General features: G+C 36.5%; 1 protein-coding gene across 3 annotated transcripts in view; it reads left to right on the top strand.

Moving 5' to 3' along the window:
* The window catches only part of C2H11orf49 (chromosome 2 open reading frame, human C11orf49), a 205477-nt gene that overhangs the window by 77249 nt on the left and 106547 nt on the right, over positions 1 to 21681 (top strand). For 2 of the 3 annotated variants that reach the window (NM_001244835.1, XM_005660916.3), the window contains 1 exon segment: positions 19472 to 19602. In NM_001244835.1, coding sequence (NP_001231764.1) covers positions 19472 to 19602 — 131 coding nt within the window. 3 annotated transcript variants of the gene reach the window in all.

Genomic DNA, 21681 nt, shown 5'->3' with positions numbered 1-21681 from the left:
ACTATTTTATTTCCTGTTTTCATAGCATATGAAAAGCAATTTCTAAATTGTATGTTGTCTTTTTAATTTAAATTTCTAACATACTTAAAGAGTATTATGTATAATTTCTCCCAGTGCTCTGTGCACTGATTTCCAATCCTGAGGTACATGTATTGCCTGTTTCTCTTGACATGGAGTAAACAACCATATAAAAGAGATGTTCCTTAACAATTAAAACTTCAAGGGTAAGCAGATGTTAATGAATCATCTTGCTTCCATTGATACAAGTAAGTAAGGAGCTGAATGCAAGTGGAGTTTACCACAGTGTGCCAGCCTTCAGCATAAATTTTTGAAATGGAACTTTGAAAAAGGAGTTTGAAATATTTTTAACTCTAGCAGGAGACCTCACTGAAGATAAACAAAGATCCATGGAGGCAGTTTACTTCAGAGAATCAGCACAGAAGTGGACATCCTTGCTTTGTCTCTGCGGAGAATTTGCTTGGTCACCACCTCGCTGGAAATGCTCCTCTTTCCCCTGGCAGCAGCCCAGGTGGGACAAGTGCTCTATTCCACTGCTTAAGATTCCTTTGGGTTTGGTGACAAAAACATTTGGTGATTAAAACCAAGGAAAGAAAAATTCAGATTACTTATCTTCTCGTTGGAGAAGGTTCATAGCTCTCAGGCCTGTGAGGCTGTCTCCTGAATTTTCTCTTCATAAGCAGTAAAATATGATCTCACTGATGTTATGGCCTGAAAACTAGCTCTGCTACTGAGGATTACTCAGTCGGGCAAAAAAAGGAAAAATCTTTTTTATGAATACCAATGCTTAAGGTTTTGAGTGAACCGATAGGCTTCTGACTTAGTTTTTTTTGCTGTCACAGATTAAGAAATTACCACATTGCAGCTCAGTTCTCACAAATTGTTCACCTGTCCCTAGACAGTGACGAAATTGATAGTCCCTGTTGGATTCTTCCTAAATTGGATTTTTTTTTTTTTTTTTTTTTTAGTAAACCAATGATTTTTTTTTTCCTTGCCACAGCCACAGCATACAGAATTCCCAGCCAGGGATCAAACCCACACCACAGCATAACCAAGCCACGGCAGTGACAATGCCAATCCTTAACCTGCTAAGTCACAAGGGAACTCCTGCATTAAACTTTGTGCAGAAATTTTGTACGCTATAAGAAAGAAATGGTGTAAGCAACTTCTGTTCAAATTGTTTTTAAACTGCTCTTGGGGCTCTGCAACATGGGCCAAGCTGATTTCTCATCAGTTAGTATTAACCAATTCTATAGCAGATAGAAATGGAAAGAATACATTTAAGGGTTTAGCTCATCCGAATTTCACAAGGAAGAAAAGAACAAATCCAGGGATCATATATCAGGGACCAAATCATGCCACAGGGAATGTCTTAGGGTTTGGTGAGTTTGCAGAAAAAAGCTATAGAGAGTCCCTGGTGGCTATGATTAGGACTCAGTGCTTCACCCTCAGTTGGTTTGATCCTACGTCTGGAACTGAGATCCAACATCAAGCAACTGGCATGCACAGCCAAAAATAAATAAAAAATAGCAAAAACTCCAGTCTGCTAATTTTGCCAATCCATTAGTGGGAAGTGCCACAGAAGTTTCTTCTCCATCCCTCTATATGGAAATCTTTTTTTCCTTCTGAATCTAGAAGCAATAGAAGGTTACTTTAAATCAGGAGGATCAGGCAGCATCTTGGGAGCACTGGGACATCAGTTCATACTGGCCTGGCCCAGTGGGATAAGGAAGACTGGCTTAGGTCATGAATGCGGCTCAGGTCTGATCCCTGGCCTAGGAACTCCCATATGCTCAGGGCACCAAAGAGAAAAAAAAATCATGATTCTAAGATGTTTAATCTTTTATTTTATTTTTTTCAGAAGCCAACCTTGGTATAGCCATGTGCTGCATTACTGAGTGTGATCTGTTCATATGTTTTGCTTCTTCGGTAGATGTGTTTAGTTTCCTTGCAATAAAGCTCATCTCAATCATCAGAAGAATCCCAATCTAACAGAAGATAGTATACTCTAATGAGCAAGTTTGATTTTAGAAGAAAAAAGATAAGATGGCCTAAGAAGATACCTGCTGCAATCCACTATAACTGTAGGTCAAGCTCATTGGCCGTTTTCCATTTGGAGTAAAAACAGGAGAACTCTGGCACATGAAAATGAACGAATATTTATTGGTCCTTTTGCTCTTGTTATTTCTTTATAGATGAATGCTATGTATAACAAAGCTACATGATACATTATATTTAATCTTTCCTTGGTCGTCCTGAGTTACTGGCCACTTCACAAAGAATTTAAATCAATTCTTACTTTTTGCTTTTAATATCCAAATTAAGGTTTATATGGACTGACATCATAAGCAAATCTTAAACTCTTTAATTTTCGGGAGAAAATAAATATCATAATATAGAATCCTGTGACTTTTTTCTTTATAGACACCTTTGTTATTAAATGAGAAGAGAAATGAATCAGGAACCACACTACTAACAGTTTACAAATGTTCTGATTATAAAATCAGAAAATTTTTTTGTCTTTTTAGGGCAGAACTGCGGCACATGGATTCCCAGGGGGAGTCAAATCAGAGCTACAGCTGCTGGCCTATGCCACAGCCACGCAAACAGATCCAAGCCTCATCTGTACCTACACCACAGCTCGTGGCAACACCAGATTCTTAACCCACTGAGCAAGGCAGGGATCTAACCCACATCTTCATGGATACAGTTTGGTTCGTACTGCTAGCCATATGGAAACTCCTAAAATATTAATTCTTGACATAGTTATGCTGTTTTCTTGAATTACCTAGAGTTAATTATTATTAAGCAAATGGGAAAAAGTGGAATTTAATAATTTATATTTGCTTGTTAAAATGGATTCGAGACATTGTTTCAGTTCATTTTAATAAATTTTATACATTTTAGATAAAAATTATATAATCCATAAATAAAATTTTATCTTGAATATCTGGTTCTTTGCGCCAGAGGATCCAACAGGAGTTCCTAAACTTCTATTCATGACAGCTTAAAAAGAATAATCAGATCCCTATGAACTGACTAAAGAATAACGTATTATGCTACTTTTATGTAAGAGAGAACAGAATAAAATACATGTATCTGCCTTTATTTTAGAAAGTCAACTTATAATGTAGATGAATGATGTAATTAGGGGAGAAAATCACCATTTGGCAAAATCATCATATTTTATTGCTTCTGCAAGAAATTATATAGATGCTGAAAGTAGGTAAATAAAGTTCATTTAAGAATAACATGTATTTCCACAGCCTCAAAGTATCTCCCCTCAAGATATTATAATTACAAAGGAAATTTACAGTGGGTGAGCCTGCAGACACTGCTTTACCTAAATGATCAGAGTTAATATCACCAGTAATAGACTAATCCATAAGCAAGGTCTCTTTATGATGCACTGGAAAACTAGCACACAATACTTTTTGGCAGATTAAACCTGACTCTATCATAGAACATCAGACAAACCTAAATGTGGAGTCAGTGTGTACTCTTAAAAATGCAGGTCACGAAATACAAAATAATCCGAATTTTTCAGATTAAAGAGACTGAAAAGTCTGACAACTGAATTCTCTTTTCCTATAAAGAGACAATTGGTGAAATCTTAATAAATCTGAGATGTTAATAATATATCAATATTAATTTTAGATTTTATTGTTGTATATTACATCAGAGAATTTTTCTTTAGGAAATATATACTGTGTAGGGTGAGGAGCTATGTCTACAACTTACTCTTAAATTCTGATTAATATGTTATATTATGTTACGAGAGATAGAGGTTGAGAAGATAATGTGTGAGAAAATTAGTAAATATTACATTCAGTATCTAGGAAAGGGTATCAAGAATCTTTTGGGATTCCTTCGTGGCTCATGGTAAAACCCAACTAGATTCAGGTAATGTTCATCCCTGCCTCACTCATGGTTAACGATCCGCATTGCATAACTGTGCGTAGGTCGACATGGCTTGATCCCGTGCTGTCTGTGGTGTATGCCAGCAGCTCATCTGCCACCTGCCTGGAACTTCTATATGCTGGGTGCGGCAAGAAAAGCAACAAACAAAACAACAAAAAATATTTTTCTATTTTACTCTTGTTTTGTATTTTTCAAAATAAGTACTCTAAGGAAAAAACTACCATCTTAAGCAGAATAAAATTTTTCAGTGAAGGTGAATCCTGTTTGGAAAATCTATTTGAGCAGGCATATATATCTTATGTATGCCTTTTAAAATATTTTTAGGCTTTTTGTTGGATTTCAGAGTATGCTTGATGACTTTTTTCCCCCCAAGATTGTGGTCCATTTTTTTTTTTAAGTTTTCATTGAAGTGTAGTGACTTACAGTATTATAGTTTCAAGATTACAAAATATAATTCAGTATTTTTATAGATTACACTTCTACAAAGTTATTATAAAATTTATTATATTCCTTGAGTGTGCTTTTACATCCTTGTTAGTTTATTTTATATCCCCAGTAGTTTGTAGCTTTTCCCTTATTTATTTTGCCCATCCTCTCTCCCTTTCCCCTCTGTAACAACAATTTTCTCATATTGATGACTAATAACATTTAAGTTAAATACAATGAAAATAAATAAGGATGTCGTTTTAATACTGGAGAAAGTTGTTTTAGATTTCTGGTCATAATGGCTTGCAGTGTTTGTAATTAGTCCTCCTGTACATTCCAAACACATGGTAACGAAAACAAAATTCTAAAAGAAAAGTTTAAAGGCATAGCCATGTGTAAAATCAATATAAATTCATCTGTGACCAGAACTAAACAAAATCACAATGTTAATGGGCTATAAAACCATAGGCCTCCTACACTCTGGTTCAGAAGCAAATATAAATAACTGAGCACTGATTTCTCATGGAAGAGTAGAGACTCAAAGTGTCACACACAGGCAAAGACTGGAGCCAGACTCTTCCACCTCCACCCTTTAAGGAGAGTGAAAAAAAAAAATTATTACTCTCTGGAATTGGCTATATAAAACCTAGAATACAAAGGAAGCAGATAGCCTTAGTCAGAACTCAGTGTCAGTAACAGTCAGTGACGGTCTCTGTAATATCCCAAATCATTGGAATGGAGCCTTAAGCAATCCAACATAAGACCTATTCTGAACTAGGATAATGTACCCAGGAGAGAATGAGAGAATAAACAAGTGGAGAGAGTAAAGCCTGCCAACTTAAGCTGCGTCTGCACACTGCAGTTCCGAAACATATTAGAAAACAATGCCAAGAGGGAGTGAATAAAACCAACAATTGAAATATATTACTCCAGAGAAAATAAAGCTATTTAATTATTTTAAATTGACTTTGAAATGAATTTATGATCCTCAGAGGGAAAAAAAAAGAAGGAATAGTAATAATTTAAAGAGAGAATATCTCCTGGCTGCTTGCCAGAGAGAGAACAAGAAATAGATAAGTAAGGTCCTACTTCATAGCACAGGGACCATATTCAATATCTTGTAATAACCAATAATGGAAAGAATGTGAAATATATATCTGAATCACTTAGCTGTACACCAGACACTAACACAACAGTATAATCAACTGTATTTCAGTTTTAAAAATAAATAAAATGTTTAAAAACATAAAGAACAAAATGGAGAATATAACAAGCAAAATGCACACACAAAAAAGGAGTTCCTGTCTGACTCAGCAGTTATAAACCTGACTAGCATCCATGAGATGTGGTTCGATCCTGGCCTCGCCAGTGGTAAGATCATCATGTTGAGCTGTGGGTAGACTGAAATAGCACAGATACCCATTGCATGGCTGTGGTTAGCCATTAGCTATGGCTCAGATTTGACCCCCACCTGGAACTTCCATACCCTCAAAAGAAAAAGAAGCAGCAAACACGAGGAGGGAGAAAAGAACAGGCAAAGAAACAAACCATGTAATCTATTAAAGGACCAATTAAAAATCTAGAAATAAAACTTAACGATTTCATCGTGCACAACGGAAACAAATCTGACTAACGTGAGGTGTTATCCCTGCCTCACCATGGGTTAAGATCACATTGCCATGACTGGTGCTAGCACAAAGGCAGCTCGATCTGGTGTTGCTGTGGCTGTGTGTAGCTGGAAACTGTAGCTCTATTAGACCCCTAGCTTGGAACCCTCCATATGCTGTGGTACATCCCTGAGAAAAAAAAAAGAAAGAAAGAAGAATCAACATTGGAGTTACCATCATGACACACCAGAAATGATCTGACTAGGAACTATGAATATGAGTTTGGTTTGATTCCTGGCCTTGCTCATGGTAAGGATCCGTGTCCATGAGCTGTGGTGTAGGTTGCAGATTGCTGATCCAGCATGCTGTTTAGGCCGGCAGCAGTACTCTGATTCGACCCCTGCCTGGAACTCCATATGCCACAGGTCACCCTAAAAAGCAAAAAAAAAAAAAAAAAAAAAAAGTTAATGAATTTAAAAACTGGGAAGAGGAGTTTCTCTGCTAGCTCAGTGAGACAAGGATCCCAAATTCACTGCTGTAGTGCAGGAGTGCAGGTTGATTCCTGCCCAGAACTCTCATGCCTGGTGTAGGAAAAAAAAACAAAACAAAAAAAACCTGAAAGCAATGAGCTGTAGACCTAGACTAATAGAATATTTAATTGCGATAATACTAATATAACACAAAGACAACGAAAACTGTAAGAGAGGTGAAGACATTGAGAGCTACAGTGTACTATCTAATAGAATTAGAAAAAAGATAATAAATGCCAAAAAAGCAATATTAAAAATACTGGATGAAGATTCCAGTATTGACAAAACACATAATTAATTCAGATGAAAGCCAGAGCAATAAACAAAAATAAACCTACCCAATAGACACATTGAAAATCTGCAGAATAATTAATAATAAATAGCTATATGAATGTAAGAATGATTAACTCCATTAAGAAGGCAAAGTTGACTGCTGGCATCTTGACAACAGCAATAGTGCCAGATAATAATGGAGTATATCTTTAAACACTAAGGAGATAATGCAATCTGTATTCCATGTAATCATACTCCAAAGGATAAAATAAAGATATTTTCAGGCTGATGAAAACAAGAATATTTACCATCCACAGGCTTTTGGTAAATACATTCTGTGAAATATCAGAAATTCAAATTCAGAAATCAAAAAAGCTTAGAAATCAAGTTGGTTTTGCTAAGTTTCAGTGGACTCATTTGCAGGCACCTGAACTAGTTATAGACCATTTGGGTCTAATTAATCCTGTTATGTGACTATATGTTCATTGTGAAATTTAATAGGCTTAACTGTGCGCTCCCCATCTGTTTGCGGGTTATATCACATATTTCCAACAGTTGCCTTATAAAATCCAGAAAGTTGTCACTTCTAAAACAGAAGGTTCTGAATTCTCCTGCACAGCAGTTAGATCTGGGGTGTCACTAGGTTAGTCACTACTATGGTCTCATTGATGCTGCCTGGGACTACACCATCTTGGGTGGACATAAACAAACAAACCAGAGAGTCCTGAATCCAGAAGACTATACCATCTTATTTATCTCTAGAACATCCATCCCCCATTTTTATTGAATATAATGACATACAACACTGTAAAGTTAAGTAATAGCATAATGACTTGACATACATATATATTGTGAAATGGACCTTTTTCCTTTCAATTTTTTTTTTTGAGGTATAATTTACATACAACATATATTCATTTCAGTTACACATAATGATTATTTGTATATTTGTAAATGATCACCTAAAAGCTATAATATCCATAACCAAATATATACAGAATTTTTCTTTATGAGAACTTTTATGTATTTTTACTTTTTAAATATTAAATATCATATTATATTTTGCCCTTTTAGGCTATACCCTGTGGCATATAAAGTTCCTGCTAGGGTCAAACTGGAGTGCAGCTGCGGCCTACACCACAGCCACAGCAATCCATATCCAAGCCCGATCTTGACCACACCACACTCACAGCAATGCTGTATCCTTAACCCACTGAGCAAGGCCAGGGATCCACCCTGCATCCTAAGAACTATAGGGTCGTACCGCGAGCCACAGCAAGGATGTCTGAGACTTTTTGATTTACTCCCTTAACAGCTTCATATATGCAATACAGTATCATGCAACTCATGCGTCACCATGGTTAAATAAAATCCCCCATTACTTTTATTATAACTGAAGTTTTACCTTTGACTCTTCTTGCCCATTTGCCCTCCATACTCCCCACCTCTGGCAACCACCAATCTGTTCTCTTTATCTATGAGCTGTTTGCATTGTTTTGATTTTTAATATAAGTGAATCATACAGTATTTCTTTCTCTGACATATTTCATACAAAATGCCCTCATTTCCATCCACGTTATGCAAATGGCAAAATTTCCTCTTTTTTATGGCCTAATAATATTCCTTTGGTACATGTACCACATTTCTCTATCCCTTCATTCCATCAGTAGGCACTTAAATTGCTTCCAATCTTGAATAATATAACTAATGGCGCAATACATGAGGGTACAGATTATTTTTTAAGTAATGTTTTTATTTTCTTCAAAATACCCAGAAGTGGAACTGCTGGATGATATGGTAATTCTATTTTTAATTTTTTGAGGAACCTTCATACTGTTTCTATAATGGCTGCCACCAATTACATCCCACCAACAGTGCAGATCCCCATCAACATGCACAAGTATTCCCTTTCTCACTTCTTTGCCAACACTTTTATTTTCCCTTTTTAAAAAATAGTCATTCCAGCAGTGTGAGGTGATGCTCACTGTGGTTTGATTGCATTTCCCTGATGATTAGTGATGTTGAGCACTTTTCATATAACTGTTGACTATCTGTATACTTCTTGGGAAAATTCTCTTCAGATCTTCTGCCTATTTTTAATCAGATTGGTGTTTTGCTCTTGAGTTTATGAGTTTTTTAAAAAATATAGTTTATATTATCCTTATCAGAATATATTTGAAAATATTTCCCATTTAGTAGACTTTTTATTTTGTTGATTGTTTCCCATACTGTGCAAAAGTTTTTAGTTTGATGTATTCCAGTTTTTTATTTTGGCTCTTGTGCCTTTGCTTTTGGTGTCAAACCCAAAAAATTGAAATGGACCTTTCTTGAAGGATGCACTTTAGCAAGAAATAAACTAAACCAAGAGAAAGAGCAAAGTGCCAGAAACAGTAATAGATGAAACTTGGTTGAAATATTGGTAAACTAATTAACTATCATTTAAAAAGTATAAGTAGAGATAATTAAATGAATCAGGCAAAAATGCAGCGATACACCAGAAATGCGCAGAAAAGAATAAAAAAGATTGTATAATGAAGAATAAAAACCAAGACAATCAAAGACAATAAGAACACAAAAAAGAGACATTAAGAAATGCAGTCCGCGGAGTTATACCCAATCATCGTGGCGCAGTGGGTTACAGCGAATCCGACTAGATCATGAGGTTGCGGGTTAGGTCCCTGCCTTGCTCAGTGGTAACAATCCGCGTTGCCCTAAGCTGGTGTAGTTGCAGACGCAGCTATCCGCGTTGCTCTCTGCTAGCCAGTGGCTACAGCTCCGATACCCCTAGCCTGGAACTCCATAGCCGCGGAGCAGCCAAAGAAATAGCAAAAGACAAAAGAAAAAAAAAAAAAAAAATAAAGAAAGCAGTTCACTTACAATAGCATCTAAAAGAGTTAAGTACTTAGAAATGAACCTAACCAAGGAGGTGAAAGACTTGCACACTGAAGACTATAAAACACTGCTGAATGAAATTAATGAAGAACTAAATAAATGGAAAATATCCATGTCATGGATAGGAAGACTAACATTGTTAAGATGACAGAACTACCCAAAGCAATCTACAGATACAACACAATCCCTATCAGAATTCCAATACTTTTTCGTAGAAATGGAACAGCCAATCCTCAAGTTCATACGAAACTGCAAGGGCCCCAAATAACAAGGACAGTCTTGGAAAGAAGAATAAAGATGGAGGGCTCAAACTGCCCAACTTGAAACGTCATACAAAGCCACAGCAATTAGAACAGTAAAGAACTGGCATAAGGACAGACCTATAGACCACTGAAAGAGAAGAGAGAGCCCTGAAATAAACCTTTACATGTAAGATCAATTGATTTTCACCAAGGGGGCCGAGGCTATCATTCATGGGAAAAGGATTATTCAAAAAGTCTTTCATTAAGTGGTGCTGGGAAAAGTGGATACCCGTCTGCTAAAGGAAGAAGTTGGACCCTTACCTTATACTTAATATAAAAATTAACTTAAAATGCATCAAAGACCTAACTTAAGAGCTTAAAACTATAAAGCTCTTTGAGTAAATCAATTCAGTGTCTCATGACATTTGATTTGGCAATGATGTCATGGATATGACACCAAAAGCACAGAAAACAAAAGAAAAAATAAACTGGACTTCATCAAAATTAAGAACTTTTGTGCATCAAAACATACTATCAAGAAAGTGAGGAGTTCCCGTCATGGCGCAGTGGTTAACAAATCCGACTAGGAACCAGGAGGTTGCGGGTTCGGTCCCTGCCTTGCTCAGTGGGTTAACGATCCGGCTTGCCGTGAGCTGTGGTGTAGGTTGCAGACGCGGCTCGGATCCCGCGCTGCTGTGGCTCTGGCGTAGGCCGGTGGCTACAGCTCCGATTCAACCCCTAGCCTGGAACCTCCATATGCCGCGGGAGCGGCCCAAGAAATAGCAACAACAACAACAAAAGACAAAAAAAAAAAAAAAAAAAAAGAAAGTGAGAAAACAACCAACAGACTGAAGGAACATATTTGCAAATCACCTATCTAGTAAGGGATTTATATCTAGATTATATAAAGATCTCCTACAACTCAACAAGAAAACAACACAATTCCAAAAAAGGGCAAAGACTTAAATAGGTATTTCTCCAAAGAAGATACACAAAGGGCCAATAAGCCATGAAAAGATGTCCAACATCATTAGTCATGAGGGAAATGCAAATCAAAACCACAATGAGATACCACTTCATCCCTGCTGGAAGGACTGCTTTAAAAAAAAAAAAAAAAGAGTTGGGGGAAATCGCAGACATTGGTAAGAATATGGAGAAACTAGAACCCTTGTGCATTATTGGTGAGAGTGTAAAATGATGCAGATACTGTGGAAAACATCTTGACAGTTTCTCAAAATGTTAGACGTAGATAGAACTACTGTATGATACATCAGTTCCATTCCTTGTTATATACCCAAAAGAATTGAAGGAGGGACTTGAACAGATACTATACACCAAGTTCATAGCCACATTTTCACAATAGTCAAAAGGTAGAAACAACTCGTGTGCATTGATAAATGAATGAATAAACAAAATGTGGCATATACATACAATGGGATACTATTCAGCTTTAAAATGGAATAAAATTTTATATGTACCACAGCATGGATGGTCCTTGAAAATGTTATGCTTAGTGCAGTATCCAGAAATAGGACAAATGTTTATGATTCCACTTAAATGAGCTACCTACAATAGGCAAATTCAGAGACAGAAAGTATAATAATAAAGTTACCAGAGTCTGGGAGGAGGACCAAAGGGGGAGGGTTTTTGTTTGTTTGTTTTAATGGATAAAGTTTTTGTTGTGGATGATGAAAAAGTTTGGGCTATAGGTTGATGAGAGTTACACTGAATTGTGAGTATGTTTAATGCCACTGAGTTGTGCACTTACAGTGGTTAAAATGATAAATATTATAAATGGTTAAAATAAGTATTATATCTATTTTACCACAATAAAAAAGTTTTTCATTTTAAAAAGGTACAACTCAAATTCTAGAAAATAATATCAGAAGATGAGAAGAGTGCTGATATGTTATTTAAAGTGTACTTTGGCCCTTGTTTTGGAGAGTGATAAAGATAAGTAATTTGACATTTTAAAAAATGTGTAGCTAACTTTCCTCCATTGTATGTTCTTGCCTCCTTTGTCAAAGATTAGTTGACCATAGGCTTGGGTCTATTTCTGGGCTTTCTATCCTGTTCCATTGATGTATATTTCTGGTTTTGTGCCAGTACTATACTGTTTTGATGATTGTAGCTTTGTAGTATAGTCAGAGGACAGGGCACCTTATTGCTCCAGTTCCATTTTTTCTTTTCAGTATTGCTTTGGCTACTCGAGGTCTTTTGTGTTTCCATACAAATTTTAAAATGTTTTACCTCTTAGAGTAATGACAGTAAAAACAAAAATAAACAGGACTTAATTAAATTTAAAAGTTTCTGCACAGCAAAGGAAACCCTAAACAAAATGAAAAGACAACCCACAGAATGGGAGAAAATCTTTGTAAATGAATCAACTGGCAAGGGATTAATCTCCAAAATTTATAAACACCTTCTGCAGCTCCATACCAAAAAAACAAACAACCCCATCAAAAAATGGGCAGAAGGTCTAAACAGACAATTCTCCAAAGAAGACATATAGATGGCCAAAAAAACACATTAAAAGATGTTCAACATCACTCATTATTAGAGAAATACAAATCATAATCACTATGAGGTACCACCTTATACCAGCCAGAATGGCCATCATTAAAAAGTCTACAAAGAGTAAGTGCTGGAGACAGTGTGGAGAAAAAGGAACCCTATTACACTGTTGGTGGAATTGTAAATTGGTGCAACCACTGTGGAAAACAATATGGAGATTCCTCAGAAAACTAAAAATAGAACTACCATTGGACCCAGCAATCCCACTCCTGGGTATCTGTCCAGAGAAAACCATGACTTGAAAAGACACATGTACTCCAGTGTTCATTGCAGCACTGTATACAATAGCCAAGACATGGAAACAACCTATATGTCCATCGACAGAGGAGTGGATCAGTAAGATGTGGTATATATACACAACGGAATATTACTCAGCCATTAAAAGGAACGAAGTACCAGCATTTTTAACAACATGGATGGACCTAGAAATTATCATGCTAAGTGAAATCAGCCATACAATGAGACACCAGTATCAAATGCTTTCACTGACATATGGAATCTGGAAAAAAGGACAGACTGAACTTCTTTGCAGAACAGATACTGACTCACAGACTTTGAAAACCCTATGGTTTCCAAAGGAGACAGTTTGGGGGGTAGGGGGATACACTGGGGTTACGGTATGGAAATCCTGTAAAACTGGATTGTGATGATCATTTTACAACTATAAATGTAGTAAATTCATTGAGTAATTAAAAATAAATAAATAAAATGTTTTGTTCTAGTTCGTTAAAGAATGTCATTGGTAATTTGATAGGGATTGCATTGAATCTGTAGATTGCCTTAGGTAGTATTGTCATTATGACTATATTGATTCTTCTATGCCAAGAGCATGGTATATCTTTCCATTTGTCTGTGTCATCTTTGATTTCTTTCATCAACACCTTATAGTTTTCAGAGTATAGGTCTTTTGTCTCTTTAGGTAGGTTTATTCCTAGGTATTTTATTCTTTTTGATGTGATAGTAAATGGTATGGTTTCCCTAATTTCTCTTTCTGATCTTTCATTTTTAGTATATAGAAATGTAGTGAATTTCTCATTTGATCCAGCAATCCCATTCCTGGGCATCTATCTAGAGAAAACAATGACTCAAAAAGACACATGTACTCCAGTGTTCATTGCTGCACTATATACATAGCCAAGGCATGGAAACAATTTAAATGCCTATCAATAGAGAAGTGGATAAAGAAAATGTGGTACATATACACAGTGGAATACTATACAGCCATTAAAAGGAAAGAAATAATGGCTTTTGAAGTAATGTGTATGGACCTAGAAATTATTATGCTAAATAAAGTCAGTCAGCCAATGAGACACCAACATCATATGCTATCATTTACATGTGGAATTTAAGAAAAGGACACAGTGAACTGTGCAGAACAGATACTGACTCACAGACTTTGAAAAACTTATGGTTTCCAAATGAGACAGGTTGTGGGGTGGAGAGGTCCACTGAGGATTTAGGATGGAAATGCTATGAAATTTGGTTGTGATGATCATTGTAAAACTATAAATGTAATAAAATTCATTGAGGAATAAAAAAAGAAAAAAAAGAAATGTAGTCAATTTCTGTGTATGACTTTGTATCCTGCAACTATACCAAATTCATTGATGAATTCTAACAGTTTCCTGGTAGTGTCTTTAGGATTTTCTAGGTATAGTAAGTATCATGTCATCGGCAAACAGTAATAGTTTTACTTCTTTTCCAATTTGGATTCCTGTTATTTCTTTTTCTTCTCTGATTGCCATGGCTAGGACTTCCAGAACTATGTTGAATAACATGTGGATATCCTTGTCTTGTTCCTGATCTTAGCGAAAATGCTTGAAGTTTTTCCACCATTGAGAATGATGTTAGCTGTGGGTTTGTCATAAATGGCTTTTATTATATTGAGGAAGTTCCCCCCATGTCTACTCTCTGGAGAGTTTTTATCAGAAACTGGTGTTGGGGAGTTCCCGTTGTGGCGCAGTGGTTAACGAGTCCGACTAGGAACCATGAGGTTTCGGGTTCGATCCCTGCCCTTGCTCAGTGGGTTAACGATCCGGCGTTGCCGTGAGCTGTGGTGTAGGTTGCAGACACGGCTCGGATCCTGCGTTGCTGTGGCTCTGGCGTAGGCTGGCGGCTGCAGCTCCGATTGGACCCCTAGCCTTGGGAACCTCCATATGCCGCGGGAGCGGCCTAAGAAATAGCAGCAATAACAACAACAACAACAACAACAAAAGACAAAAGACAAAAAAAAAAAAAGAAACTGGTGTTGGATTTTGTCAAAGGCTTTTTCTGCATCTATTAAGATGATCATATGGATTTTATTTTTCAGTTTGTTGATGTGGTGTATCACATTGATAGATTTGAATATATTGAAGAATCCTTGGATCCCTAGGATAAATCCTACTTGATCATAGTGTATAATCTTTTTAATATATATTTGTATGCAGTTTGCTAATGTTTTGTTGAGGATTTTTGCATCATGGGCCCTTCTGTATAGCACAGGGACTGTATCTAGTCTCTTGGGTAAGAACTTGATGGAAAAAGAAAAAAAATGGGTGTATATGGGTGGCTGGGTCATTTTGATACACAGCGGAAATTGAAGGAACTATAAATCAACTATATTTTGATGCACAGCGGAAATTGAAGGAACTGTAAATCAACTATAAAGTATATTGTAAATCAACTATACTTTAATTTAAAAAAAGAAAAGAGGAGTTCCCATCGTGGCTTAGCAGAAGCGAATCTGACTAGCATCCATGAGGATGTGGGTTCAATCCCTGGCCTTGCCCAGTGGGTCAGAGATCTGGCTTTGCTGTGAGCTCTGGTGTAGGCCAGCGGCTACAGCTCCAATCCAACCAATAGCCTGGGAACTTCCATAAGCCACAAGCGAGGCCCTAAGAAGATTTTAAAAATGAAAAGAAAAGAAAAAAAAGAAAAAGAAAAAAATATGTAGCTGAATACGTATGTTACATTTAAGAGAAATACTAAAGGATTATAGAGTCTGTCATAGCTTCCAAACAAATGAGAGGGGAATAGTTTTCAAAAACTGTATCAACATACTAAAAAATAGGAAAAGAAAAAAAAGTCAAAATAAGATGGCAGAAGTTAATTAAATATATAAAGAGCTGGAGTTCCCGTCGTGGCGCAGTGGTTAACGAATCCGACTAGGAACCATGAGCTTGCGGGTTCGATCCCTGGCCTTGCTCAGTGGGTTAAAGGATCCGGCGTTGCCGTGAGCTGTGGTGTAGGTTGCAGACGCGGCTCGGATCCAGAGTTGCTGTGGCTCTGGCGTAGGCTGGTGGCTACAGCTCCGATTCGACCCCTAGCCTGGGAATCTCCATATGCCGTAGGAGCAGCCCAAGAAATAGCAAAAAGACAAAAAATAAAAAAATAAAAATAAATAAATAAATAAAAAGCTTACTAAAATACAGAGAATGTAAGCTTGGGTAAAAAAGAAAATCCAGCTATATACTAAAGAGAAATATTCAAGACAAAATTCCAAAAAGATTGAAATTTAAAGCATAAAGATATGCCAAGCAAATGGTAATCAAAGAAAGATTGCGCTATTACAATACTAATATCAGACCCAAGTCCTGGACTTTTCAAAAGGTCATAAAATATAGACTTTGAGTATCACTTGTAAATCCTGATACTTTCTACCTGGTATTACTCATCTCTTTTTCTTCTTTCTAAATCAACTCCCACAGATATTTATGGAGCAGTATCTACTATGTTTTAGATAAGCAGTATCTACTATGTTTTAGATAAGATAATATAAAAGATGGTACAACCCAATTGCTTATAGAGTCTAATAGAGAAAATAAGCCCAGTGAGTCTAAAATAAGCCAGAAAATTGGGAGTACTATTAGAAAGTTGTAAGTGAGGTATCATGGGAATTGGCTATGGCAGATGGAATCAGGAAAAGACTCCTGCAGTACATGGTATTTGAGATGGTCCTAAAAGATTGGATAGAATATTTCTTTATTTTATTTATTTAATATTTTATTTATTTATTTTGTCTTTTTAGGGCCTCACTCGTGGCATATGGAAATTCCCAGGCTAGGGGTCAAATCGGAGCTACAGCTGCCAACATACACCGCAGCCACAGAAACTTGGGATCCCAGCCGCATCTGCAACCTACACCACAGCTCATGGCAAACACCGGATCCTCAACCCACTGAGTGAGGCCAGAGATCAAACCTGCATCCTAATGGATACTAGTCGGGTTCATTATTGCCGAGCCACGATGGGAGCTCCAAAGACTGAATAGAACTTTAAGAGATGGAGGTAGGAAAAAGATATTTCAGGTCTAAGAGAGTAAAGCTTTGAATAATTTTGCATTTTCTGCTCTTTCCTTGCAGCCATCTTATCTGGAAGAATTTCACTAGTTACATTAAGATAGTCTGTTAATTCTTTAAGAGAGTGATTATGATCTCCATACTGAACAGCTGCCACCCTAATCGGACGCTTCTAATTATTTTATTTTTAATTAAATGTGAATTTTATTGGTATGAATTATCTAAAGGCAGTAGTGTAAATACAATTATAAATCTTATATTCAGGATTTCCTATTGTGGCTCATCAGGTTAAGAACCTAACATAGTGTCCATGAGGATATAAGTTCAATCCCCAGCCTCACTCAGTGGGTTAAGGATCTGACGTTGCCACAAGCTGTGACATAGGTTGCAGATGCGGCTTGGATCCAGCATTGTTGTGGCTGTGGCACAGGCCTGCAGCTGCAGCTCCAATTTGACCCCTAGCCTGGGAACTTCCATACACGGCAGGTGTGGCTATAAAAAGAAAAAAATCTTTTTATATTCAATATTATATGCCTTTATCCTATTAGTTTGTTGTATAAAATTCCTATTTTATAAATTTTTGTGTATATTCTTACTTATATGTACAGTGAGGCTCAACTAGATTCTCCAATGTATAAATCATTCCCTAGTTTAATAAAAGATATTTTAAAAAGCTACACTGCAGATATAATTTTACTAGTATTAATTCCTTTACAGCCCAAACCATGACCTAGACACCAATTTTTTTCCCTTGGAGGGTATAAAGCACATTTTGGGACTAATTCTTTGCTGAGTAGCTTCATAAATTTAGGCTAGAATGTTATCATTTTAGACTTCATTTGCTATAAATGTAGCCTGCTCCATTTACCTGTAACAGCTCATTTGCTTTATTTTTCATTTTCCTGTACTTAAGACAACAGCACTGCAAACTACATGGTTAACACTTTCCTTGCTTTTTAAAAATCTCTCTTCTAACCTAATTCTTTCCCAGATATGTCCTCATACTTCCTCATAGTGTCTTAGAAGTAGATTTTGGAGTTGCCTGGTAGCGCATCGGGTTAAGGATCCAGCATTGTCACTGCCATGGCGGCAGGTTACTGCTGTGACTCTACCCCTGGGTTGGGAACTTCTGCATGCCTTGGGCACGACCAAAGCAAAAACAAAATTGGACTTCTTTGCTAGTTTTCCATGGTGGAAGAAGGGTATATAATTTGCTTTTTTATACAAACATTGTTAGTATTAACAGCAAGAGGCTAATTTTATCATAAATGATAATATATGCTGTGTTAAAGGCGGGTTAGACACTTCCCTCTGAACTTGGTCAGGGAAAAGGAAAATGGATTAGATGGCTCCTGAAATTTTTTCCTGTTCAGTTCAGAGGTTCAGAATTTTTTCCCTCTTTAAATGGTAAACAAATAAAAAGTGGCATTTGGAATTATCACTTTCCCTCTCTTGCTTTCCATCTTCAGTTTAATGTCTGCTTCTCCACAAAGATTAACATACTTTCCACTCATGATTTACTTGTCAGGGACTCTAGGAGTTTTCTGGAACCAGAAGTCTGCCTTTGGTAGTGATGATTTACTGGATAATTGCCTATTCTTTGGTGGATTTTCCATTTTTAGATTACAACAGGCTCTACAGCCTTTCTTTCTTTGGCAGAAGAACCCAAAGGCAATGGAGTATATTTTTTCCCCTTCCCCAGCCCAACTTAAACAATGACTCACTTGGGCCCTAGGGCTTTGCTTGATATTTTCATTCAGGGGCCACTTTCTACCCTTGTTTTTCACTTTTCTTTTTTTTTGTAAGATTTTTATTTTTTATATTATAGTTGATTTACAAAATGTTCTGTCAATTTTTGCTGTACAGCAAAGTGACCCAGTCATATGTGTATATATATATATATATATATATATATATATATATATATATATACAGTCATGTGTACATACATATACATTCTTTTTCTCACATCATCCTCCATCATGTTCTATTACAAGTGACCAGATACAGCTCCCTGTGCTATACAGCAGGATCTCATTGCCTACCACTCTAAATGCAATCATTTGCATCTACTAACTCCAAACTCCCAGTTTATCCCTCTCCCTCCCCCTCAGCAATACCCGTGTTTTTCTTATTTGCCTTTAGTGTCTGTCTGGAACCTTTAATATCTTTTGGCACATGGATTTTCCTCTAAAGTTACTGTCAGAGAGGTATACAACACTACCCTCAAACTGGAACAGACAATCCAATTATGTCTCCATAAGCAATGTTGTTCTTAAGGCAGCTAGAATACAAAGAGTATCTTTAAGGAACTTTAACTCCAAATAGGTTAGAGGGAGAAATATTCTCCGAAAAGATATAAGTGCCAGTGTCAAACAGCTAAAGACAAAAATTTCCCTCTATATGTGATGCTCTAGTAACTGGTTAAAACTTCCTTAGTGTGTGTGTGTGTGTGTTTGTGTGTGTGTGTGTATATATAAAACTAAGGAAGTTTTATATATATAGTGGGAAACACTCAGAGGAATTGGATTCCAAGAGTTTTCAAAGGGATATAGTTATGTGAAGAGAATTCCTCATAGGAATTGGACTTTATCTAAGACTTTTCTCCTTTTGGATGGTGGTTCTGTATATTCTTGATTTTTTTATTCTAATCCCAGCTTTCTATAACTATCCATCTAATGATTATTTCTTGATTTTTTTCTTTGCAGTTTCAACAGTGTATGTCAGGGAACTCACATTCTCTTTCGGGAATTCAGCTTCATCCAAGCCACCCCTCACAATAGGGCATCATTCTTACGGGCCTTTTGGAGATGCTTCCGAACTGTGGGCAAAAATGGTGGTAAGTCTTCCCAAATTTGTTTCTTGACTTCCTTTATTCATTCCAAACTTCTTTCTTTTACTCAATATAAATACTATTTGAGTGCATGCTGTTCAAGGCTCTAGGAAGACCTTACTTTCAAAGAGCGGTCTGTCTTGCGTGAGAGATACTACCATCAGTATTCCTGATAATACTTATTAAGATCCATGTGTGGTTCTAAGCACTTTATGTGTAGTAATGCAATTAATAGTCACAACATCCCTGTGGTAGATACTATAATTCCAGTTTTATAATAAATGAAACTGAGGATCAGTTTGCATATTGTTGGTTCAACATCTTGATTATAAAAAGGAAAATATTAAGAAAAACACTGATCAAAAGTGTCTATTGAGATTTTATTTTGGTGAGATGAAGAGTAAAAGACCCTATTGAGAGATTATTTTTTAAAAATGGCACTAGATTCTGATATTCAGAATACTAAAATAGATTAAATTGTTCCAGAATTTTCCGATCTAGACTGTCTTTGCTCACATCTGTTTTCAAGGTCCTGTTCTTATACCCACTTTCATATTTTGTGGTTTTCCAAATAAATATTAAATACCTTTCAGACAGTTTTTATAAAATCCTAACTTAAAGTAGGGGAAGCCTAAGCTATTTCCTCATTCACACAACAGATATTTCTGGTAGGTTTGCTGTGTGCTGGTGCTAATGTTATAGTAAGTGAATGGATATGCTCCCTGCTTTCATTGAATTTGCAAGATCCCCACCCTTCTATAATTGATGCTACTGCTACTTTATATACAGCTACTGAAACTTCTTAGCTAAAACTCCTTCTACCTGGTTTCTTATTAGATCATTTCGCTATTGTAAGAAATAAGGTAAGTATTGTTGCACCCATCTTATAAATAATGAAATTGTGTAACTTGCAGAAGGATCGCACAGTGGATTGGTAGCAAAGTTGGAAATAGAACCCAGATTTACTAATATACTATTTCTATCATTGGTGTGTAATTCTGGGGAGCATTTATCTCAGTTACACTATTGTGCAGCTGTACTGAGAATAACAGCATCATCTTCCTTACAAAATATATGACTAGCATGTGAAAATTAATATGAACTCAATTTTAAGTGAACTAGCTCAGAAAAACAATTTCATTGGTCTCCACATAAACAAAACTGGGATCTGTGAATGTATAGGTGAATTTTGTACTATTTCATCAGAACCTATCTTTCCTAATCCTTTCTCTGTCCCTTTATCAGTCAGCAAATACTTATTGATATTTGCTGTATTGAAGGATTGTGCATACAGCTAGAGCTGCTTTCTGTGAAATACCACATGGAGATAACTATGGAAAACAGTCTTCAGATATCCTTAATTCTTTTCCCGACTTAGAAGTGGGGCCTCTTCAATAATTTATTTACTATCATAAGGGATCCATATAGCAGCCGACTCTAAGCAGATGTGGTTTTCTTTATCTCTCTTATAGCAGCTGCCAGTGATTCATCCAGCTGCTGAGAAGAAGCAGCTCCAAGTTTTCCCTGTCTCTCCTGTGCCATGGACAGGATCTAGATTTTTATGCTGGATACTTATTATAATGCTTCTTAATCAGTCTCTGATTTCTTAAGACCAGATGCAACATTTGTATCTAGGTGATCCTAAAATCTTTTGTTAAATAGTTTTAATATATTCTTAGTTTCTTCCAGGAAACATTAGACCATCTCTCTGTCCCAGAATGTGTCAGTCCCCAATTTTAATCCAGAATGAGCAAAAACACTCAGAGGCAAGGCTCCAAAGGAAAGTATTTATTAAGCCTCATTTTCTCAGTTAGAATGCCAAGTACCAGACTCTACTCAGTGGAGCTGCCGTTATATTGTTCTCCTACAGATAGCTTCCTTAGAACATCATGTACATATTTTAGCATTATCAAGAGGAAACTAACTCTTCTGGGAGGTCGCAAAAGAAGAGCAGAGTTCCAATATAACATGTCTAAAAGTAAGGCCACCTGTAGAAAACTAAGGACCTGATCCCTTCTGGCAAGAAATAGTTTATTCCAGTTTCTAGCAAGCACAGAGATGCAGTGTCATTTTGCATGACTGAGT

Source organism: Sus scrofa, chromosome 2 (genome assembly GCF_000003025.6).
Source record: "Sus scrofa isolate TJ Tabasco breed Duroc chromosome 2, Sscrofa11.1, whole genome shotgun sequence".
NCBI classification, from domain to species: domain Eukaryota; kingdom Metazoa; phylum Chordata; class Mammalia; order Artiodactyla; family Suidae; genus Sus; species Sus scrofa.
Note: the sequence above shows the minus strand (reverse complement) of the source record. Positions and strands in the feature narration are given on the sequence as shown.